The sequence below is a fragment of the Hypomesus transpacificus genome, chromosome 2 (assembly GCF_021917145.1).
Source record: "Hypomesus transpacificus isolate Combined female chromosome 2, fHypTra1, whole genome shotgun sequence".
In the NCBI taxonomy this organism is placed as follows: domain Eukaryota; kingdom Metazoa; phylum Chordata; class Actinopteri; order Osmeriformes; family Osmeridae; genus Hypomesus; species Hypomesus transpacificus.
Window position 1 is genome coordinate 11,032,481 of NC_061061.1, and position 21,756 is coordinate 11,054,236.

Below are 21,756 nucleotides of genomic sequence, written 5' to 3' on the forward strand. Positions count from 1 at the left end.
TACAGCTCGGACTCATTACGAAAAGGGCATAGATAGAGCATGAGCTTTTGAAACTGAATTATAGATTATGGTGCTTTGGGAAAAAGTTCTGTAGCTGTATTCACGTAACTGAAAGGAGATTCAGCCTGGGTTTGCAGGTCCCAAAGAGTAAGTGTATAGGTGTGTGTATGTGTCTGCGTGTGTGTGTGTGTGTGTGTGCGCTCTGCCAAGACCAAGCAGCCAACCCTCTCGTGCTGCAGTGTCATGCCAGCACTGGTCCTGCATGACACCAGACGTCCATGTTCCACACCACAGGCAGGTCTGCCCCATCCATCCATCTGTCCATCCATCAATCCCTCTAGCCTTCTATCCATCCACCCCTTAATCAATCCCTCTTTCATCCATCAATCCCTCCATCTCTCCATGCACTCCTCTGAGCTCTAATCCCTGCTCTGTCCAGCTGTATGCCTCTGACCCACACACAGAAAGACCTTCTTCAAGGCACACTAGTACGTGCATACTATCAGAATTAAGGTCTCCAAACCAGATACAAACTAATATATGAGTGTTCATAGTGCCATGATATTACTCTTTCATGGAACTGTGGTATATGAATATCACACATTTAAGTATTTGCTCAGAAATCAGAACTGACTTATTTACTTATATTTGTTGTTGTGATATCCTTAACCTTAGGGTTTCAGTTGGGTGTCTCAAGGTCATTTTTCAAATCTGTAAATATCATCTAACTTTGATATCTGAAATAATTTATATCTGAAATTAAGATTAACCTACTGAATGTGACTTTGTCCATAATGTAATCAAATACTCAGTTACAGTCGTGTTCCATAGGAATTCTGCCAGTTCAACCGTTATTTCAAACTCATATTCATATGTCCGTGTGTCGTGTGTATCTCTCCGTCAACACAGAGTTGCGATTAAGGTCGGTTTGGTTTGATCCGCGTCTCCCCTCCTGTTCCCTCTAGTGATGGTAGTTGCTATGAGGAGAAGGTCAAATTACTCCGCACGTTTGCCACTGTACATTCAACTATGATGAACGAGTAAAGAAGAATTAGGAAGAGAATACATTTTAAACACCTTGAAGAGAAGCGGGTCATGGTATAAGCTTTCGTCTGAAAGTAAGTGCGTGTTTGTTTTTACCGGGCATGATACAGAGCTTAGATCAAATCTAAACGATGCGCCGGTTTAACACTTTTTTACCTTTACGGCAGCGATAGGCATGTGTATTTTGTCCTTAATAAGTTTGACTCGGATCATATTATGAAAAGTCTCAAGTGATGCTTTAATATGGCAATCTACAGTATGTCGACGATGCTTTAGAAGGTGGAAATACCTGTACCAAGTGTCTAGAACCAGGTTGGACGGTCAGATTTTAAATTATTTGTGTAGCTAATAAATATATATGTATTTAATGCAATGTTACTCTGTAAAATGTGCACTTCGGTTTCATATATTGTCCTTAAGTTGGTTGTTTGAATTGAGGAGGATGTGTTTATTGAACTGGTTCCACGCTCCGCATCCAGCAACCAATAGGAACGCAGTATGCACTATGTTTGATGATCACAAGCTTGTCGAGGCAGGACAGTATTCCATGCAAACATCAAGACTTTAAATAATATACAGTATGGTCACGCGTTTGAGTTATGTTATTTTGATTAGACCGTCCACCTTCACATACATTTATCTTAAATATACATTTGCATCACACACTACATTCAGGTTTTATAGTAATAATGCTGTGACAAATGGTGACTGTTGTAGAAAGTTCTCCCCTCAGTGACTTTTAAACACTTAAAATGAGTGATGCTTTCAAATGAGTCACCATCATTGCTCTACCTGAACACTTAAGGCTTCTTGTTAATTTCTCACTCATCCATTGTGCAGAAGCCAAATCAGTCTCATAGTCTTATTTACAAACATAATGAGCATCAGGAATGACGGAAGACACTTGACAAAGTGAAGGTGAACACAAACTAATTCACAAGGTACGCACGACAAATGCCAATATCACTCTTGGACCATGTTTTCTTGGTCTAATGTGTGGGTTGATATTCTGGTGGTGACGGAAGTGGTGATAGGACGTGGTTGGAAACCACACTCTTATGATTATACAGCTCAGCCAGGTTCTTATCTCATGCGCATCCTCTTAGTCTGAAGGTAGAGAATTGTCATAATTCTTTTTCCCACAAGGGGGAAATGGAATGTTCCTATTTCACTTGTGTAACTCCATTTAGCTATTGCATAAGGAGATGGGGATATGGTGAGGGTTTCATGGTTATTAGATGATACAGATTAGATGATTATTACGTAAGGTATAATCTAAAATACACAAGCAAGACGTCTGATCTTTGCTGTAGCTAAAGTTGTAAACAAAGTTGGCAAACTAGCTCTACAGAAAGCAAAGCTCTGCCACTCCCAGGTGACTCATAACATCATCTTTGATCGCAAATGGGGGTTTGACAGTGGTTCATGAAATGTCTTCCCTCCGTCACGTTGGAGCAAATCGGATCAGTCATTTCACGGATGCCGATAACAGGGGGCGACTCTGCTCCACCCCTCTCCGCCATCTTGAATTACGGTTATGCTGATCAGATTATGCATGGCTTGATTGAAACACCTCAGCCCTGTCACTGGAAGATTGCTGTTGCCAATTGATTATTGCTACATTCTTGTTGATGACATTTTGGCTATTTCTCAGTGTTTGTCCTTCAATCTGGAGCAAGTACAGTCATTGCCACTGTTTCAATATTCTGTTTTTTGAGTCAATCGTATTTCATCAGCACCTACCTTAGCAGGTTCCCGAAATTGCCCCTCACTGAAGTTATTTTTGAGTCGAGGAAACTGTTTTCCTGTTTCACATTGACCTATGCTTTTGCGTCTGTGTAGAATATTGAAATCTAATGGATGTGAGAGCAGCGAGGAAGTGGCTCTGTCTGAGATGTTGATGTGAAGGCATCTATTTCAGACCCGTTGCTTCCCCTCTCCATGTTAGACAGTGTAGACATCTTCCTAAGAGACTAGTCTAAATACACTCTCAGTAATATGCCCACATGCGTGCTCACACACGCTCCCACTAAGGAAATATACAGACAGATTCTTCACTTCTACCAGCCTAATTTGATCTATTGCAGTTTGGCAAGATCAATGTCATCACACACATGTTCAGCTCATGCCCGCTGCTACAATCATGCATGATCATATCTGGTCATAAAGCATATCTGGATCAGTTTAGGACTTTCCTGCATTGATTTAGGATTGAGTAGTCGTGTGACAGCACAGGCCACTGCTACACAACCCTCCAGCACAGCTCCTTTGCCATCTCTGGAGGAGGTCAGTCACTGGTGTATCCCCCTTCTAGAGGGTTTCACTCTGTCTTTGTGTTGATGTATTTGACTACAGTTATAGGGCCATGTTGGTTGTTGCATTTTAGCCTAATTGAAAAGATGTTTCAGAGCAGGAAAGAGAGCGAGACATGGTCTTAGAATGGGGGAGAGAGGGAACAAGATGGAGGCAGATATAAAGGTCTTAAAATAACAAGAAAGCAATTAGATAATGACAAGGGTGGTGACAGAGTGATTTGTTGCACTCCGTCGTGATTCCTGGAATTCATCTCCTTGAAAACCTTTTCTTCACTGAGGTGGCCAGGACACACCTCTCAGGAAGGATTTTATGAGTTTCCTCCAGCCTGCATTTTGGCCTCTTTCAACCTGTTATAAAAAATAAAACACACACACACATCTCCATTTCAATCCTGTAACGGGCCTCCCGGGTACGGCCCACCATCTGTGTTCCGTCTCTGTCTACAGTAGCAGCTCTGAGTGTACAGGGCAGGCTCCTAAGGAACAACCAGCATTGTATTTTCCTGCTATAGAGTCCAGGGTGGGTCTGGAGCAGCATTACCTCCATGCAGTGAACAGCATCATGGGACAGGGGGAGGATTACAGAGGATTTGCCCCGCTAAGCCTGAGCAACCCTCCCCTCTGACCCCCGGAGCCACCCACCCCCAACGGCCCACCCTTCACCCGCCGTCCCTGCTTCACTCTCGGCCTATGTCTTCCACTGTCTTTCCCTCGCGCCCATCCTCCACCAACAGCCTTACACACACTCTGACGCACACACGTGCATAAATATGCGTACAAACCCAAACACATACAAACGAGCATGACTAAACACACACACACATAACAGCCAGCCTCTCCCTTCGACAGTTCCCACTTTTGCAGATTCTTCAATGTTCACAGACACTCATGAGAATTCTGTTGTTTTTGGTGACGTTTTAATAATTTACGAGTGCCATTCTGCTTGATGTTAGTTTGAGCTGTCTTTGTAGGAAAAACATGTTCAATTTGTCTTACTGTATCTGATGTCTGCATTTTGACATGGTAAGCCCATGTCATCGGGTGTGATGTATTAAACACAGGGTTCCCATACTGCTGTGGCCATGCCAGACTCTTGGCATACACAGTGATGAATATGACAAGCAGATGACATATATCACAGCCTCATGACACATAACTCCATGAGAATAAGGTGAGGTGGCCGGGAGCCATATTTTAGGCGGGCAATCCCAACTTTTCACACCAATAAACATCACCTCTTATTGGGTTCTGCTCTTCCCGCCCTCGCTACCGACTATCACCGACTGGGAGACAGTGTTCTGTCGTCGAACGCAGCGTGTGTGTTTGTCTATGTCAGTCTGATGTAATTTGGTATTATGAGTCAGCAGGGCTCACTTCAGCCACCCTCGTTTCTGCATAACTCAGACTGACAGTGTCCTCTTGCCAGTGCAGTACCTACCTCGCAGTGCAGCTCTCCTCCTCCCGGCAGGGCGGAGTGCTTTCTGGTTGAACAAAGATGGAACAGAACATTAGACAAAAATAGACATGAAGGAAGTAGGGAGTTCTGGCTGCCATCCTCAAGGAGATGAAGCAGGAAACTCCACACTCCGTCAATAAATCAATTCGACTTGATTCATTTAGCATTCTTCTGTTAAATAGACGGAGCAGGTTGTGCTCCATCCACCTCCCAGTAATAATAATTACATTTCAAATTCATCCAGGGATTCGAACCCAACTCTGGAATGACTCTCCAGGCCGGTCCCAGAGGGGCTGGGATCAGCACCCTATCCATCTCCACGGTCAAAGGCCGGCTCTGATAATGGATGCCAACCAAGCATGTCCTCCGGAGAGTTGGGACCTTGAAATGGATACTGCACTGGCTGCTAGCTAGGCAGCATTAGGTGTTTAAGATAAGATGGCCTTTGGAGCAGGGTCCCTTAACACAGATTAAGCCTAACCCAGAATTGAAAGGTAATCTTATAACAGAGATTTTTAATTTGTGTTTTTTTTTTAAGGATGGGTTTTAATCTGGGACTGTCTCAATGAGCCTGTTTTAAGAACTCTACAGTAATGGCACTCCCTTTACACATCAAGATTTCACGGCATGATATTTCTGATCGGTTATTGGATTAGGGTGAAATATCTTAAAACGCATTAAACGCTCACGGCCTTTAGTTTTATGAGGCTTTCATTGTCAATGGTAAGTCATGGAACATTTATCGACTTGCATATTTCATCCTTGTTACAATGGCTTCGGCCATAAAGAGAGTAGGTAGAGTGACTATAATGTTAACTGAAGCCTTGCATCCTTCTCTATAAACAGAGCTGCTGCAGTTATTAACTGACTGCTCTGCTGAAATTCCAGGTTTGGGTGTTGCCAGTTGACCATGATTCAGTGTGATTGAAGAACAGTAGATTAGTGCTCTGCAGTGACTCAGAATCCAAAGCAAAGCTTATTACAGCATTCTGTATGCATGATAAGCACTATGTCCACTGTAACTATATGCCCACAGAATTTACTGAGTCCATTTAGCACCCAATGTTGGCTGGTAGTAATCGTAGAGCAACAGTGCATCTTTCTCAATCGACTAAAACCGAAAGCATATCCTGTTATTATCATGCTATGTCTGTTGAAATACACCGTGGCCATTGTAGTCTTAACAGTGAGGTGTGCTCGAGCCTGTGCAGCAGTGAGGTAGATAAGGAGCTCTGAAATGACAGCGACCTCCATGCTTTACAGTCGTTAGGAGAAAGCAAACTGTAAACAGGCGAAGAAATGACGGAGGGCTTGTTTACCCTGCCTCTGTAATCGGCAGGGCATTTCCATAATGACATTGTGTTTCCTGCCAGACTAATGTGACCCCTATTACTCCCGGAAAAACCTGAAGCAATCAGACTGTGTGTGTGTCTGGGCCCAGTATGGATGAGGGGTGGGGGGTGCAGGGATGTAAACAGTGGCATTGTGGAGACAATGGGACAACCTAGTCAGGCTCTAGATGACTCATCAGTCCCCACTGCAGTAGCTGCAGTCTGTCCCTGTGTGTCTGACTTGAAATGCCACCGCAGATGGGGAGCCTGTTTGCCTGTTTGTCATCCGGCTTTAGTGTAGTGTAGGATCACTGTTTGAGCGCTGCCATGGACTGTAAAACTTGGAAATGGTGATTGTATAGTTTGCCAGGAGAAGTAGAATAAAGTAATGAGATATGGTTGTATACTGTAAATTCTAGCCGTGTGTGTGTGTGTGTGTGTGTGAGAGAGAGAGAAAAAAGGGTGAGTGAAAGAGAGAGAACAAGAAAAAGAGAGGGGTGGAAGTCCAAATGCATGAGCTCCTGTTTTGCTTCTGGTCTCTCTCTGCTCTCAATTTCCTTCTGAGAGGCAGAGACCTGGCCAGCGTGGTACTGACCACCGCAATCAATATTCTCGTTTACATTCTGGACTTCACCCAAGGTCTGATATTACTGCCGTATTAACATGCTGTATACTCTATCACAAATCCAATAATGTTAATTTAGAAAAAGTTTCCCTCTGCAACGCTCCTTTCCCCTACAAATTAAAAACTAGGTGGTTGCGGCTATGGAGAGAGAGAGAGAGAGAGAGAGAGAGAGAGAGAGAGAGAGAGAGGGATAGAGGGAGAAAGAGAGGAATCAGCCTGGTGCAGTTCTCAGATCCCCTACTTTTCTCCTCTTATATCATCATAGGAAGTATTGATTTTGATATCGGAGCAACTGACCAGAGGTTTTTTGGCTGCTGCGGTGTTCCCGACTTCTGCTCCCTGAGAAACGCGGACATCTATTTTTAGTTCCTGTGCCCGTGGATTGTGTTCTCCTGGCCCTCCAGAGAGCATTGAGTTTGCCTCGTTTTATTTCTCAGAGCGGCGATTGCGTCCGTAAAGCCCATTCCCTATAATCATTTTAAAGCCTAGCAACACCGTGACAAATGGGAGAGTGAGTCACATCTTAGAAACGGGAAAGAAAATTGTACAACTCTTTGAAATTGGCCCTCTCTGCTCCCTCCAGTGTATACGGTACGTTTTCTCCGATTAGCCGACTGCTCGCTTCAGCAGATGAAACGTACAATAACTACATTTCTCTCTCCGTGCACACATTCACTGGGGTATTTACAATTACTTTTTTTTACATACTTTAGTTATGTTGTTTTGGCTTTGTTTCCACATTCTATGCTTTTCCAGAAGAGTCAGTAGGGGTGCAGTTGAATGAAGGCAGCCCTGGGCCCTGAGATGTCAGCCCCAATCAGTGTTCCATGCAATGACACTGACGCAACCAGACAGTGGACAGCAACGACTAAGCCTAAACTTGATGACATAATCGAATCTGTGTGACGGGTGACCCCCGACCCCCTGTGTGTTTATGTATCGCCACATTGGTTGACGTGTAGGGGGGTCTTCACAACGGAAAACATGTTTGTTTCTCTGTCCGAATCCTTCAGTCCAACAATTTGACTGCCATGTTGAAATTACACTCCTGCAAGCGAGGCAACTCCCTTTTCCTAGCTGTATCCTCAGCTTGATTCACTGGTATCACACCTCAAGCACTGGTAATGTTCCATCGATATGTATGAGGTGAAGCACTGATGCCTTATCTCTGTTGTGAAGGTACAGGAAGCAGTGAAACTGCCATGTCTCGCATGGATGACTGTGAGCGAGAACCAGAACTAGGTGATACGCTGGTGTGTGTTAACCTCTACATCCTGGTCCTTGTTGTGTCATCTGCTTGAGGTGTGTGTGTGTGTGTGCGTGTGTGTGTGAATGTCTTTGGTATCAGGTACGTGCAGGTGATTTTTTGGGTTGTATCAGGCAGTTGAAAAGTATGTGTTTGTGCTAGCTTGTGCGCTGGTCTGCAAGCTTCCGCGAATGTGTGTATGGGTGTGTGTGTGTGAGTATGAATCCTTGTGCTGTCAAGCAGTTGCAGGGGTTGTAAATGAGATTGCAGACCGTTTCACAGAAATCCCCAAGATTCTCTCTCTACCTCTCTTTCCTCTGGATTCTACTTTCTCTCTCCCTCCCTGTCTCTCTCCCTCTTTCTCTCTGTCTTTCTCTTCCTCCCTCTCTGTGTTTCTCTTCCTTTCTCTCTCTCTGTGTTTCTCTCTCTGTCTCCTCCCCCCCCACTCTGCTCTCCTCATTATAGAGAGCAGGGTGAGAATACTGGATTCCAGCATTAATAATTGAATCTTCTTCTTCACCTTGATGCCCTTTACATTTGAAGGGTGTGCTGATGCATCCATCAAGAAACAGCTGACTAAAATACTGTATTTCTGCCCTCACTAAGACGGTGTTTTTTTGTACTTATTTATAATGTATGCAGTGTGAATTGTGTTGTAAGTTGCTATATGTAGATCTGTTTGAGTGTGACGTGTTCTCAACTGACAGTCTCCCTGTTTGTCCCTCTCTCTTTGCACCCACCTTTTATCTCTCTTTCTCTCTCTATTTTTCTCTTGTCCTATCTCTCTTTCTTTCCCTCCTTGTCTCCCGCTTGCTTAGGTTCAGACTGAAGAAAGACCAACCACTTCCTGCACCCAGCTCCCCCAGACATCAAGCACGCTGGAGAAACAAGACTTCATCAACATGTTCAGCACCAAAAGGTCAGCATGATGTTGTTGCATTTCATCCGTCCCTGTCTCTCGTGTTGAAGGACGGGCAGTTTAGGGACCAAACTTTTCGATGTGAGACTTCTTTCATTCGCTAAAGAAGACTTCAGAGGATTTCTTCGGACTACGCTACGTGTCAAACACGGGTTCATTAGTCATCCTATGAGCGTGTGTCTGTGTACAGATACAGCCACAGTGGTGAGAGAGGCTCAGTGAAATACCTCTCATTAAAATGTTTATTAAAACATGAGACGTTCGCATGTAGCCCAGCAGGCAACATACATGCGCGCACATGCAGCACTCACATATTCTCACATGCAGGCAGACATGCTAGGTAATTAGGCCTACAGGGACAAAGCAGGCATTAGTATTGATGCCAATGAAACATTTCTGCTTGTGAACTACATAAGAAGCATTGATATTCAACGCAGGATCGCTTCTCTTACAGTACCGCCAAAGGGACACACCGAAGGTTACAAATACAGTACTACTGTACCCGAGGTTAAAGATTCTTGCCTGTACCTGGCCAGCTGTTTGTGGGAGTGCAACATCAGCCATGAGGCTAAATCCTGGAGCCGTGTTTGCAAACATAACCGGAGCTGCATGGCACAGGGAACATGCCGGAAAATGAATGTCTGCTTCTCAGAGACTGCAGGGATTCACTGTCCAATCACTATACAGTGTAGTGATGGGCATTTCAGTGAATAGCAGAAAGAGAGATACTGTGTGTGTGTGTGTCTGTGAGAGCTACAGAGGGAGAGAGAGACTGGAAGAGGGGGAACGACAGGGAGCAGAAACGTCTCTCCACTGCCTCATGCTCTTTGAGAGCTCTGGCCCAATTACACCCTCATCATGTGCGATGTGTGGTTCGAGAGCTTTCAGCCGCGTGGTCCTACAGCACTCTGAGACCTGCCAGAGCAGGGTGTCTCCCTGTCACTGCAGGACTACATAGAGCCAAGTTCTAACATGCCACCCCACTGTCTGGTTGAGTCCACTTGCGAACACTCTTCCACTGTTATAGAAGAGCACTGCTGAAGTTATGGTCTCGTCGGTTAGTTTCAGGGTAAATGCAACAGATATTCTGATTGTTATGCTATACCATTTTCTAAGCGAGCGTTATATCCTGTATCTTATAATATTGTATCGTGCAGTAAGCAAGCCAAATGAAGTAGTGTCTTATGAAACAAAGTCTCGATTGAATGATCCATATTTAGACTGTTTGTGTTCTGTCAGGACAGATGTCTCAGTGCACCTTTTACAGCAACACGCTCGGCCTAATCACAGCCTGTCATACCCCTTACATCCCTACGAGCTACGGAAAGCAATCGATGGACACGTCTCTCTCTCTCTCTGTATTTCTTGCCTTTCTTTCTGTTTCTGTCTTTCTTTGTGTTTCCCTCTCCAAGCTGATGAATAGCACACACACACACAACACACCTTAATGGACAAGCGATGATCACACATGACACAGTCCCTCCCATGCACACAAACATTAAAACAGTACATATGTGGTCAGGGGCAGGTGGAGCAGATGATGGTGATTAAAGCAGGTTTACCTTACTCCTGAGAGATCTGGAATCAGCAGAAAACATGACTGACGTCGGATGGAAAATGAACCGCCACAGCAGTGAGCGAGAAACGGAGAGATTCTAGTATTTTTGCTGAATATCAAACAAAGCTAATTTTCCTCCACTTAAAACGCTGAACGAGACAGAAATGAAAGTGTGGAAATGTGTTTATCTGACTCTACCCGTTGCTCGGATGGTTTGGCCCGCGTCTGTGTGGGCTTTTAATATGGCTTCCTATCCTGGTTCCTCTCCCAGTCACCGGAGCCTCCATCTGCATACTGTTTGAGACTTTAATTAAAAGTCTTTCATTAAACTTTAATGGGCCGCAACGTCTGACAGAGTACTTTACCTTTGATTTTATTGGAACACAGTCTGGAACAGAGGAGAGGATAATATATCCCGACAAAATAGATTAGCGTCGCGCACCACTCAGTTCATTTGGTGTACTTCCCCCACGATAGTATAGACTCTTTTACTGTTATAGATGTGCCGGTGAGAGCCGTTCATCGGCGCAGCTTAATCGTTTGTGTTTACATGGGCTCATTAAAAGGTAACTCGAGCGCCGTTAAATTCAATCTTTCACTCGGGCGAGCATTCTCCGAGAGCCTTGCAGGCCTCTTCAACTCATTAAAACTTTGCCCCCCATCAGTATGAGCTTCCTGCTACCATGATTCCAGCTCAGAATAAGGGAAGGCCAGGGATTCTGTTTAGAGCTTTATGGAATGTTTGACGTCTTTCTGGTTGGAGATAAGCTGGGGTCTAATGAGACGTGGTTGTGTTGACATGCCCAAACAGGTGGAGGAGAGGGGATGGGAGAGGAAGAGGATGGGAGGGGAGCGGAGGGGAGGGGATGGGAGAGGAGAGGATTGAGGAGGGGAGGGGAGGGGAGGAAAGGAAAGGATGGGAGAGGATGGGAGAGGCGATGAGAGGCGAGACACCCCAGCCTCTCACTCTCACACACGGGTTCCGCTCTTACCTCTCCTGTTTAATTATCCTCCTTTTCCTCACCTCGTGTCTGTCATGTCTCATTATCCAGGCATCACCCTAGAATGCTCGTGATCTCCTGCAGCTCCGGTGATGCTCCATTACACCTGACCTCCGGTGTCATCGGGTGTCGTCTCCTCTCACTGTGCTCCATCCCTCTGGAGCCACGGTTACGTCCGAGGCTCTGTAATGATCGTCTTCCTGCCTCCCTGTCACAGCCAGGGAGACTTTAGTCACAGCTCGAAATGACGCCCATATTTGGTCGTCACCTCTGATTCTCTCCTCCCGGCTGATTGGAGTTTTGGGGGCAGGGACAGGAAGAAGAAGTGACAGATGCCAGCTCTGGTTGGCCATGTGGAGAGATCAGAGAGAAGCAATACGGAGCTGTCAGAACGGGCCTTGTAACTGATTTCAGCGTGGGCTTTAATGACGTTACAGCAAGGCGATGGGGATTCATTAACTGGCAGGGGATCAGGCTAAAGTTTGTCCACATCAGACCTCGTGTTTATGCCCCCCAGAGTGAGGGACTGAAGGCGAGTGTCACTCACTCAAGGCTGGTTCTGGAGCATATAAACATGTTGTAGCTTCTCTGCTCCAGGCAGCCATGTTGCCTTCCCTGTTCGCCCCCAGTTGAGGGTGTTATCCAAGCCTTCACAGCCTCGGTCTGTTGTATCAGGCTGTCTTCTAAATCATGGTCTGGGGTGAATGAGGGTGTAGCTTGGTGGTGAAGTTGGACCACATGGACATAGCTAGAGTCTGTGTTGTCTGTTAGAAGCAGAGCTTGGCTTCTCGTCTGTAGTATCCAGCTTTTCTTTCCCAACAGTACATCCCTCTGAACGACTTAATAACAAATGGCAGGAACAATGCAGTCCACATCTCTCTTTGCCCTCAGACATGTACCCCGAGTGCTTGACATGCTTGCAATGACCTTCACAAACGTGTTTGCCGCAACAGTGCGAACATGCCCGTCGACAACTCATGAGAAGTAATCAAGGCGTCGCCTCGTCAGAACTTTCGCTGATGAGGCGCCGGGCGAGAAGAGATTATAATCTTAACAGCATAACAGGTTCGACATTGACCCAACTCCCACTGACGCTCACCTTCATTAGATATCATTACCATTCGGAGACCTGCCCCTTTCAAAGCCATGACGACCAGCTGACATCAAGGCTCCTGCACTGGATTACTTATGTCTGCAGAGAAAGAGGGGGAGAGAGGAGGAGAGGAGAAGGAGACTGGTCCCTGGAGATCACAGAGCTTGCTGGGACATATTTACCCTCTGGAACCTACGATCTCATCCAATCACGGGCACAGAATGGAAGCTTACGACTGTCGTTCTGACTGACCTTGTGGATGTACGTTACCTTGTACAGTAGCTGTGGCAGCTCCATAAAAAGGCAATGCCATCAAAATGCAAGACTTAATCAAGGTTATACTAGCCTTCTGGCTACCTTTTTGTAACGAGGCATGTGACAATGGTAACAATAATCAGTGATGAAAATCCCTATAGGATATTTGTGATAATCAAATTATGTTACACCTGATCATTCTTTTTATGTGTACTTGACTTGAAATATTAAAAAGATTGTCTTCTCTAGCAGTCTCGGTAGCATCATTATTTTCAAATCAATTAAGATCTAACTTAATTTGTGTTATTTACACTGACTATATCTGGTCTGTCAGGAAATACCCTCCACATGGAGTATATACTGTATATTACCTTGCTCTCTATTTTTGAGATCTCTCTCTCAAATCTGACGGACACTGTAAGTTAAAATCCCTTCTCCTTCCTATTGGCTGACAGCAGTGGGGTTTTGACTGGCTCAACCAATCCCATTGATTCGCCGGCCTATCAATGCTCAGTCCATGACGGCTCCACCAAGATGAAAGGGGAGACGGTCGATAATCGACGACCCGAGATAAACCACTCGATCTCCTTTTGGGTGCGTCCGCCCCGCCGGCATCAGAACATCTCCCTTTTTCAAGACTGTGTTTACGTACGGCCGTGTTTACAATGTGAGGTGACGCGTGCGAAAGCAGCAGCTCTGCAGACGCAGCCACGCAGTAGACGGCTGCTGGTGGCAAACATCGACACCGGGAGAACGCCCTCTCCGACGGCAGCTCCTACCTGTGTTTTACTGAGGGTGTCACCCAGCCTCATGTTAATCAAGGTGTGGAGATAACAAAGGGAGCCGGAGAAGAGATGTCTCAGATATTTCACTTACTGTAGAGTGGGGAGGCAAACACGTTATAGCAAGAGTTCCCTTTCCCCCTGTGTACTAGCAAGGAAGAAAGAGAGGGAAGGGGGTGGGTGGTTGGGGGGGGGGGATACATAAGGCAGATCAATGTCCGGAGGTTGAATGTCACCTGCTCAGTGTTTCTGAAGCTCAGTTGGAGCCTTCAGGCCGGCCGCAAGCTAATGACATTTTCATGGCGTTGTATTTAGAGACTGTATTTTACAGGATTACTTATCCTTTTTCGACTTCAAAGAAAAGCTTTTCCCCACTGCTGGAGGTATGGATACGGGATTCCAAAACAGTCAGACCCCCTCCACCACGCCCCCACTACCCCCACCTTCCCATCCCACCCGCCGCCTCACTTCCTGTTGTTTTGTCAAGACTGTTCCCATTTGCTAAAGGCTTTCAACTGATCAATTCTAATCTCACGCGCAATATTCTGCCTAGCTCTTCTCCCCCGCTTTGAAATTCAGCTAATCTCTGAGGTGAAATTCGCTTTGAATTTGTGTGTTGCAATTCGATTAAATTATTGCTTTTCTCTGGTCCCTGAGGGCATATAAAGCAGTAGTAGGTAGTCGAGAGAGCAGAGAACTGTACTGTAGTTCTTCCACTGTGTCAAAACCTGTGGTTCAACGTCAGGGAAAGTGCTACGAGCCATTCCACTAAAAGCTCTTGGAAAGCCAGACATCTGGAACATGTTTTAAACACTGTCGACTTTAATAGAGCATATGCAATGAAGGTGCAGTGTGCTTTCTGAGGCAGAGCACACCACAACATGCGACATGCAGCCCCTCGTCCCTTGAGAATAATATTCTGTTCACTCCCTGACTCGCACAGAAAGGACAATTCACCTCATTGGTCAAGAAGAGCACATTCAGGGAGCAGAGAGAGGTGGTGTCCTGGGTGAGTGGGTGATCCTGTGTCCAGCCCAGGGTCTGCAGGCACAGGGCAGAGTACCAGTTAGCCGCACGAAAAAATGCTTTCAGCGAGCGTTCCACTCCATCTCTTCGTCCTTACCATTATGTCTCCTCTTTGACCTTGCCTTTCACATATTTTCTCTTGAACTCTCACTCCCTCCCTTTATCTCTCTCTTTCTCTTCCTCTCTAAGCTGTGCCATATATCTTGCCCTTTCATTTGGCCTTTCTCTTATCCCATCCATGTCTCCTCCCTCTCTCCTCCTCCTCCTTCTTTTCCAGCCCTATCTGTCTCTCTCCTCCCTATCCCCCCGACCCCCCGCCCTCCGCTAGAGGTAGGATCACAGTGTGGCAACAGTTTGCCCCTGAGGGGGTCTGTATCCGGGGGTGAACACCTTGGAAGTGGAGGATGAACGTGTGATTTCATTACTCCCCCGACACACCGGCGCCCGCTCCCAATGTCAGCCAGAGGACAAACACAACAGCAGCAGGAGAAACTCTCAGCATTCTTCCATAACCATACGACCTCCCGAAACCGTCTACCCCTCCAGTTCTGCCCAACAAATCCGCCGTCACTTTAAACGACACGTGTTATTTTTGTATTCATCTGGGTTTTTCTTTCTATCACTCCTCTCACTGTTTATCGATGTGGTTCAGCCTACCTGGGCCTGTGACCAGATTGTAAAAGTGGGGGTCTAGGGAGAAGTGGCCAGTGAATCAGGAGGTATTTAGCATTGGGTAAGCATGGTAATAGTCTGTGTGAAGGATACTGGGAAATACTGGTCTTCAAAGATGTGTCTGACTCTGAACTTTGCCGCCCCTCTCTCTCTCTCCCGTCTGCACTTTCATCCTCCCGATCAAATCGGGCCGTATCTTATGTAAGGACAGATTAGAAAACGGGGTGCTTTTGCAAACGGCTTCAAACAGCCAGCGCTTAGTGATATTGGACACGCCGGTCCAGGCCTAACTCGTCATCGTCGCCTCGAAGTCTCAATTTGCTGATCACGTAGGGGGGGGGGAAAAGCGGTAAAATGTCATTTGATATGTAGTTTTTTCTCTGCCTTTCTGTGCTTTTGATTCATGCAGGCTGAGCTCATCTGACAGGATCTATTGAAATAGGAATCTTTTCTCTAAGTGTGGGCCAGACATTACCGGTGTCGCCGGGTGATGTATGGGCGGGGAGGGAACGGGCGCGGCGCCATAAAACAGAGAGCAGCGCACCTCGTAATCGGCAGGAGAGACACACCTGGCCTGAGACAGCTCGGAATTATGTGTCGGGGGCAGACGTGAGAGTTGGGAGAAAATTCCGGAAGGTCATATTTTACAATGACCAAAAAAAAAACTCACAGGGGCTACAGAGGCAAGGTCTTTTAGTGCCGTCAACATGAGAGTTTGGGTGATATGGTTGTGTGTTTGTAACAAGGATGGATGGTGGAGTATGGTTAGTAATGTTCCATCAGTTCAGCTGTTAGCTAGTTATCCTGATTGCCCTCCAGGGGCATCTATGAGCATTGATATAGTGGAGTGGTTACAATATCCAACATAGTTCTGGTTTAACTCCTCATGTTTAAACAAGCACTCCCACACACGCATATCACCACCACCACCACAAACCACCCCCACACACAACTAAGCACACAGACACAAATCACACACGGAAATGCCATCACACACACACACACACACACACACACACACACACACTGCTAACCATGAAAATGTCTTGCTTTGATTTCAATTCGCCCCTGCAGCACGCTGCCCTACGGTGGCCTTTCAGCTAATTCACAGGGAGCGCACAGAAAGCTTTTACTCTGTGTGTGTGTGTGTGTGTGTGTGTGTGTGTGTGTGGCAGACCAGAATTCTGTTCCTGTCTAGTTGAGCTAAGGTAGAGACGCCTGCCATCGTCTATCAATACTCACACACCTACACCAAAATCTCTTTTTACCTCTCTCTTTCGCTCTCCCTCTCTCTGTTTCTGTCCGTCTCTCTCTCTCTCTCTCTCTCTCTCTCTCTCTCTCTTCCTTTCGCGCACACTCTCTCTCCTAGTCTCTGTCCCCTATGCCCACAGCCATGCCCAGGTGAAGTGATTGGATGGTGTCTGCCGTCTAGTCTCGCTAATACCACTGCTGTTAATGTGTCTGTCCCGTGGGAGAAAGCTGCTGGATGGAAGCGCTCCGTGCTGCAGACCTCCCCCCGTCTGGCTCCACTCCTCTCCCAGACAGATTGCTTTATGGTGCTTTTTTACCATTCCAGAGGTGACAGCTGTGTTTGGGGAGGGGAACAACATGTCTTTAAATCATTTGGAGTGTCAGTGGAGCGTCAGGATTTGGAATGAGTCGAAGTCATCAGTCTAATAACCCTCTGTGCTTCAGTTTGCTGTCAGCATCAAATTCCCTGAGTCCTCCCTTTCCACACACACACACATACACATACACAGACACACACACGTGCACAGACACACACACGCTCACACATATGTCTGTAAGTATACGTCTCTCTTGGGGCTTCATTTAAGTTTCATGGAAGTGCCTCTAAAGGACTCCCGACAAATATGCGTGTGAAGACGTTTTAAAATATACTGGACTTTTTGGTTCCCATTCATCCCTGACTGCCTTTGAATTTCAGAGCCCCCCATCTACCTCCTTCCTCCACACGCACACGTACACCTATGCACAAAAAGACACACACCTTTAACAAGGGAGCCCCTCCCTCATGGGCCTATGACTCAGCAGAGGGAGTGGTGAAGAGTGAAGGAAGCGAGGGACGTGTCTCAATACTGAGAGACATGGCTGGGGATGTGTCTCAAGTGTGTGTCCTCCTTCACCTCAGCCAGGTGATGTCCTGCTGGTCTTTGGCAGGTTTACCACCCTGGAGATGAAGAGTACTGATATAGAGTCAGCTTCCTCTAACAGCTGTCGGTGAGGAGAGGACACACATACACACACACACAGTTACACACAAACACACACACAAACGTATCCCACAGTGGCCTTCTCAGACAGCTGTGGGCAGTGTGTGGGATTCATGGCATTGACGTCAAACACACACACACTCCCACACCAGATACACACTTTCTTCCACACACACCCACTTATAAAATCACCCTCTCTATCTGGCACGCACAACTTTCCGAGAGGCACATGAGCACAGCAGTATCCTATATTTGCTCCTTCTGGCCCACAGGAAATAGAGACATCCATATTTGATGTCCCCGTCGTGTTTTTCCGAGGGACGCTCCCCCTCCTCTTCACCTCCCAGAGAGCCTTCTCCACAGCCCCGAGATGCAAATGATCCCCCTTGCCTGATACCTCTTCCAACCTGGCTCCTCTCAGCCAAACCAGCCATGCCACAGCAGCACCGTCTGAAAAATGCATGAATCCCATTTAAAGTGTGTGTAGAGCAATTACCGGCTGGCTAGCGTTGCTTAAGCGAAGAATTAAATTGTCTGTGTGGCAACACTTGCTTTACAAATCAGCCCTGGATAGCTTGCTAAGGCATATATACACGTTAGGGAATCATTGCCTGCACAAATGGAGCGTCGCCAGCTAATGTCCGCGTTTTGACAGCTTAACAGAGGGTGAGATTGTGTGCTGTGCGGGCGTGAATGCTCAATTATAGATACCTGCTATCACCCTCTCTATACGCCCAGAGACACAAGGCCCTGATGATGCCTGCTCTACCCAGGAAGAGGGGATGGAGGAGGGCGGATGGTTTGGGTATATTGAGAAGGAGGCTGATGGGAGTGCGCTGTGGGGGACTCTGGGAGGTGGAGGAGAGAGGTGGAGGAGAGTGGAGGCAGGCTGACTGCAAGGTTGACTAATCAGTGCACCAAAACAAGAGGCTGGTCTGGAGCACTATGAGTCACTGTGTCTCTGGGGTGCGTCTGGGTGTTGGTTTGCCTGCTGCATGCCAACGTCAGACAGACAGACAGACAGACAGACAGACAGACAGACAGGCAGAGAGGCAGACAGATGCCAAGACAGACAGACAGGCAGAAAGGCAGACAGATGCACGGGCAGACAGATAGACAGACAGGCAGAAAGGCAGACAGACGCATGGACAGACAGGCAGAGAGGCAGACAGATAGACAGACAGGCAGAGAGGCAGACAGACAGGCATGCAGGCAGAGAGGCAGACAGACAGGCATGCAGGCAGAGAGGCAGACAGACGCACATACAGACAGGCAGACAGACAGGCACACATGCAGACAGACGGGTGGATTTTCAGTTAAGCTGAAATGCACTGCCGACTGGTGCGAAGTGATGTGAAGATATAGCTCTAAAGCTGTGGTCGCTCTAGATGATGCTGATATACATTGATTGGAACACTGTCGATGTTGCGTAATACCCGAACAGCACACTCAACATACTGGATGACAGTGGATGACAGTGTGGCTAACCAAGCCTGGTTGATGATATCCTCTTTAACCCCTAGCTGAATTCAGCTCAGTAGAGATGTAGAGATAAGGAGGAGGGAGAGCAGTATGGAAGGGATGTAGAGGGGGATGGAAAGAAGCCGACAGGGAAGGAGAGAAAGCGGGAGGAACGAGGGATTTGGAGGGGCATATGGGGGCAGCCTGAGAGGGTCAGAAAGAGAGCGAGAGAGCGAGCGACAGAGAGCGAGAGAGAGAGACACAGAGAGAGAGAGACAGGGAGACAGGGAGACAGAGAGAGCTCAGTCTTCGTGAGTCTGGATGGGAGGTGACATGTGTCTACCACGGGCACAGCTAGCCCGCTCCAGTGTGACAGTGCTCTAACGTGCTTTAGAGAATCGCCTCCTAGCAGGAACACTTATTTTTAGCCAATGAAACGGCCCCTAACCCATGACCTCTGCTCCCTTGCGTCCTGGTGGAGGAGCACAGCTTAGGTCTGCTACCACAGAGAGCCAGGGCCTCAGTGAGGGACTGCATGGGGGCTATGGTGGATCTGTTTACAGTGAAGGAAAGAACTGATGGGAGATAGAGATGTGTCTGTACTCGTTCAGTGAGTTGATTCTGTGTCACTGTCACTGCTGACAAGGCACCCTATGTATTGTAATTGTATGTAAAATCAAATAAAAAAGGACATATCTATAAAATAAATTTATATTTATGCAAAAATGTATACAGTGTACAGCTCTGAAACCTAACTGTATTAGCTACAGCACAAAACGTTTTTAGCTAACGGTTATCATTGTGCTCCAGTGCAGCGTGCAGCGTGTTGTCATCCGTCCAGACAGGGGCTGTTGGTGTGAGTAGGTGCAGAGCAACATGAGCCATTGCCGACGGAATACATCATTCAACAACACTTACTAACATTACATAACAGACCTGTATACAGAAGTGCTGAACAATGATGACTTGTCTTCTCTCTCTTTACTGTCTCTTTCTCACACACACACACACACACACACACACACTCTCTTTTTGTCCATCTCTGTAACACACACTCACACACGCACAGACCACTTGCTGAGTCATTGCCTGAGAAACGCACCCTTGTCCAGGTTGGTCCTTCCTGGGTAGTGTGAGGTCATGTGGTGAACCAGGGTCCGAGCAGCGTGCAGCCTGCCTCAGTGTCCACACAGACCAGAGCCACAGAGATCCATCCATGCTTGTTATCCCTGGCTAGTTTGACATTTAAATCCAACGTCCACTGTAGCCTGGTCAGCCCAATTGTATAATATCCACTTCTAGGCTGTCGGCCTAAGGACATGGAAACACAATTATCATGAAAGGTCATTTAGTGTAGCAGAATACAGCCCATTGACTCCAATGCATACATAATTCAGTATGAAAAACGTCAGGGTTAGATGGATCTCCCCTTGCTTTAAGAGGCTGTCCAGATACATTCCTTCAAGACCTGCTGTGCTGGGCTTTTCATTAAATGGCGTTGGTTTATGAAACTTGAGCGGAAGGCGCACCAACCGGTTGATGTATGAATATGTGAACATCAGGTATGGAGATAAAGCCTCATGCTCAATCTCAGCTGCACTCTTGAGACATATTAATAGTATCACATCTGCAGCCTTCATGGCATGATTTCCAAGTTTAGAGTATACCATTAAATCAATCCACTGTCATTCACACCGAAAAATGTCAGATTGCTCTGAATTCAATATCTACATTATTGGGTTTCAAATGGAATGTACCTTTTCTACCCATGCATGAAATTGCTAAAATATGCCACTAATATTGTGCACGTCGTTATCTAATCATGTTTATGGGCCTTGTGCCTTAGGTGGACCAGAATAATGTGGAGCAGCCCAGTGTCTTCTCTGGATTAATTGGCTGTTAATTATTCAGTGTTTTGTAGCTAATGAAGATTCATGACGTGGATGTGTTTGAGACTCACACACACACACACAAAAAGCTGTGAAGGTACACAGGAAAGTCACTCTTTCACACACATACAGGATGTGTGTGTGTGTTGTCAACGTGTCAAAGAGGAAATCCATACTGTATGTGTGAGATCTGAAATGTGTGTGTGTGTGCCTGTGTGCGTGTGTGTGCCTGTGTGCCTGTGTGTGTGCATGTGTGTGCCTGTGTGTGTGTGCCTGTGTGTGTGTGTGTGTGTGTGCCTGTGTGTGTGTGCCTGTGTGTGTGTGTGTGTAAACAGCAGGATCAACAGGTGAAGGTTGCCCGTCTCCTCCAAGTCCTCTTTAATCTCTGATGACTGCTTTACTTTACTCAATCCTTCTATGCTCAAATCTACTTGACCACTCTACTCCGTTCTGGAAGGTGCTGTATTGAATCTCATCATCAGGATTAAACTGTGACGAGATGAACGTCTCGCTGTCCGGTTATGACAGGGCTCTCTCTGGCCTATCAGGTTCTAGTGTTCTGTACCCAGCAGCTTCTCACATCTACCTCCACCCCTCACTCAATCTCCTCCTCCTCCTGCCCATTCTGTTTTCAGCCTTGATCTCTCCCCACCTCCTTGGCCTTGGCCCTCCTGATTAAAAGCCTAACCCTGCTCCCCACGGGCCCACGCCTATACATCACTCAAACACGGGGTGGAGGAGGGAGAGGGGGGGGGGGGGGGGGGGGGGAAGAGAGAGGGAGGAAGACAGAGAGAAATCCTGTTGGAATGGACAGAGAGAGTAAGAGCAGTAGAGATGGGTAAAGAGAGA

At 46.7% G+C, this 21,756-nt stretch overlaps 1 protein-coding gene across 3 annotated transcripts in view; it reads left to right on the forward strand.

Annotated features, from left to right (window-relative positions):
- The first annotated feature begins 911 nt into the window (after nt 1-911).
- oxr1a (oxidation resistance 1a) overlaps nt 912-21,756 on the forward strand; it is an 87,480-nt gene continuing 66,635 nt past the window's right edge. For all 3 annotated transcript variants that reach the window (XM_047044052.1, XM_047044063.1, XM_047044072.1), the window contains exons 1-2: nt 912-1,118; nt 8,836-8,936. In XM_047044052.1, the coding sequence (XP_046900008.1) occupies nt 8,920-8,936 (17 nt within the window). In that variant the 5' untranslated portion in view covers nt 912-1,118; nt 8,836-8,919. The remainder of the gene's footprint in view (nt 1,119-8,835; nt 8,937-21,756) is intronic.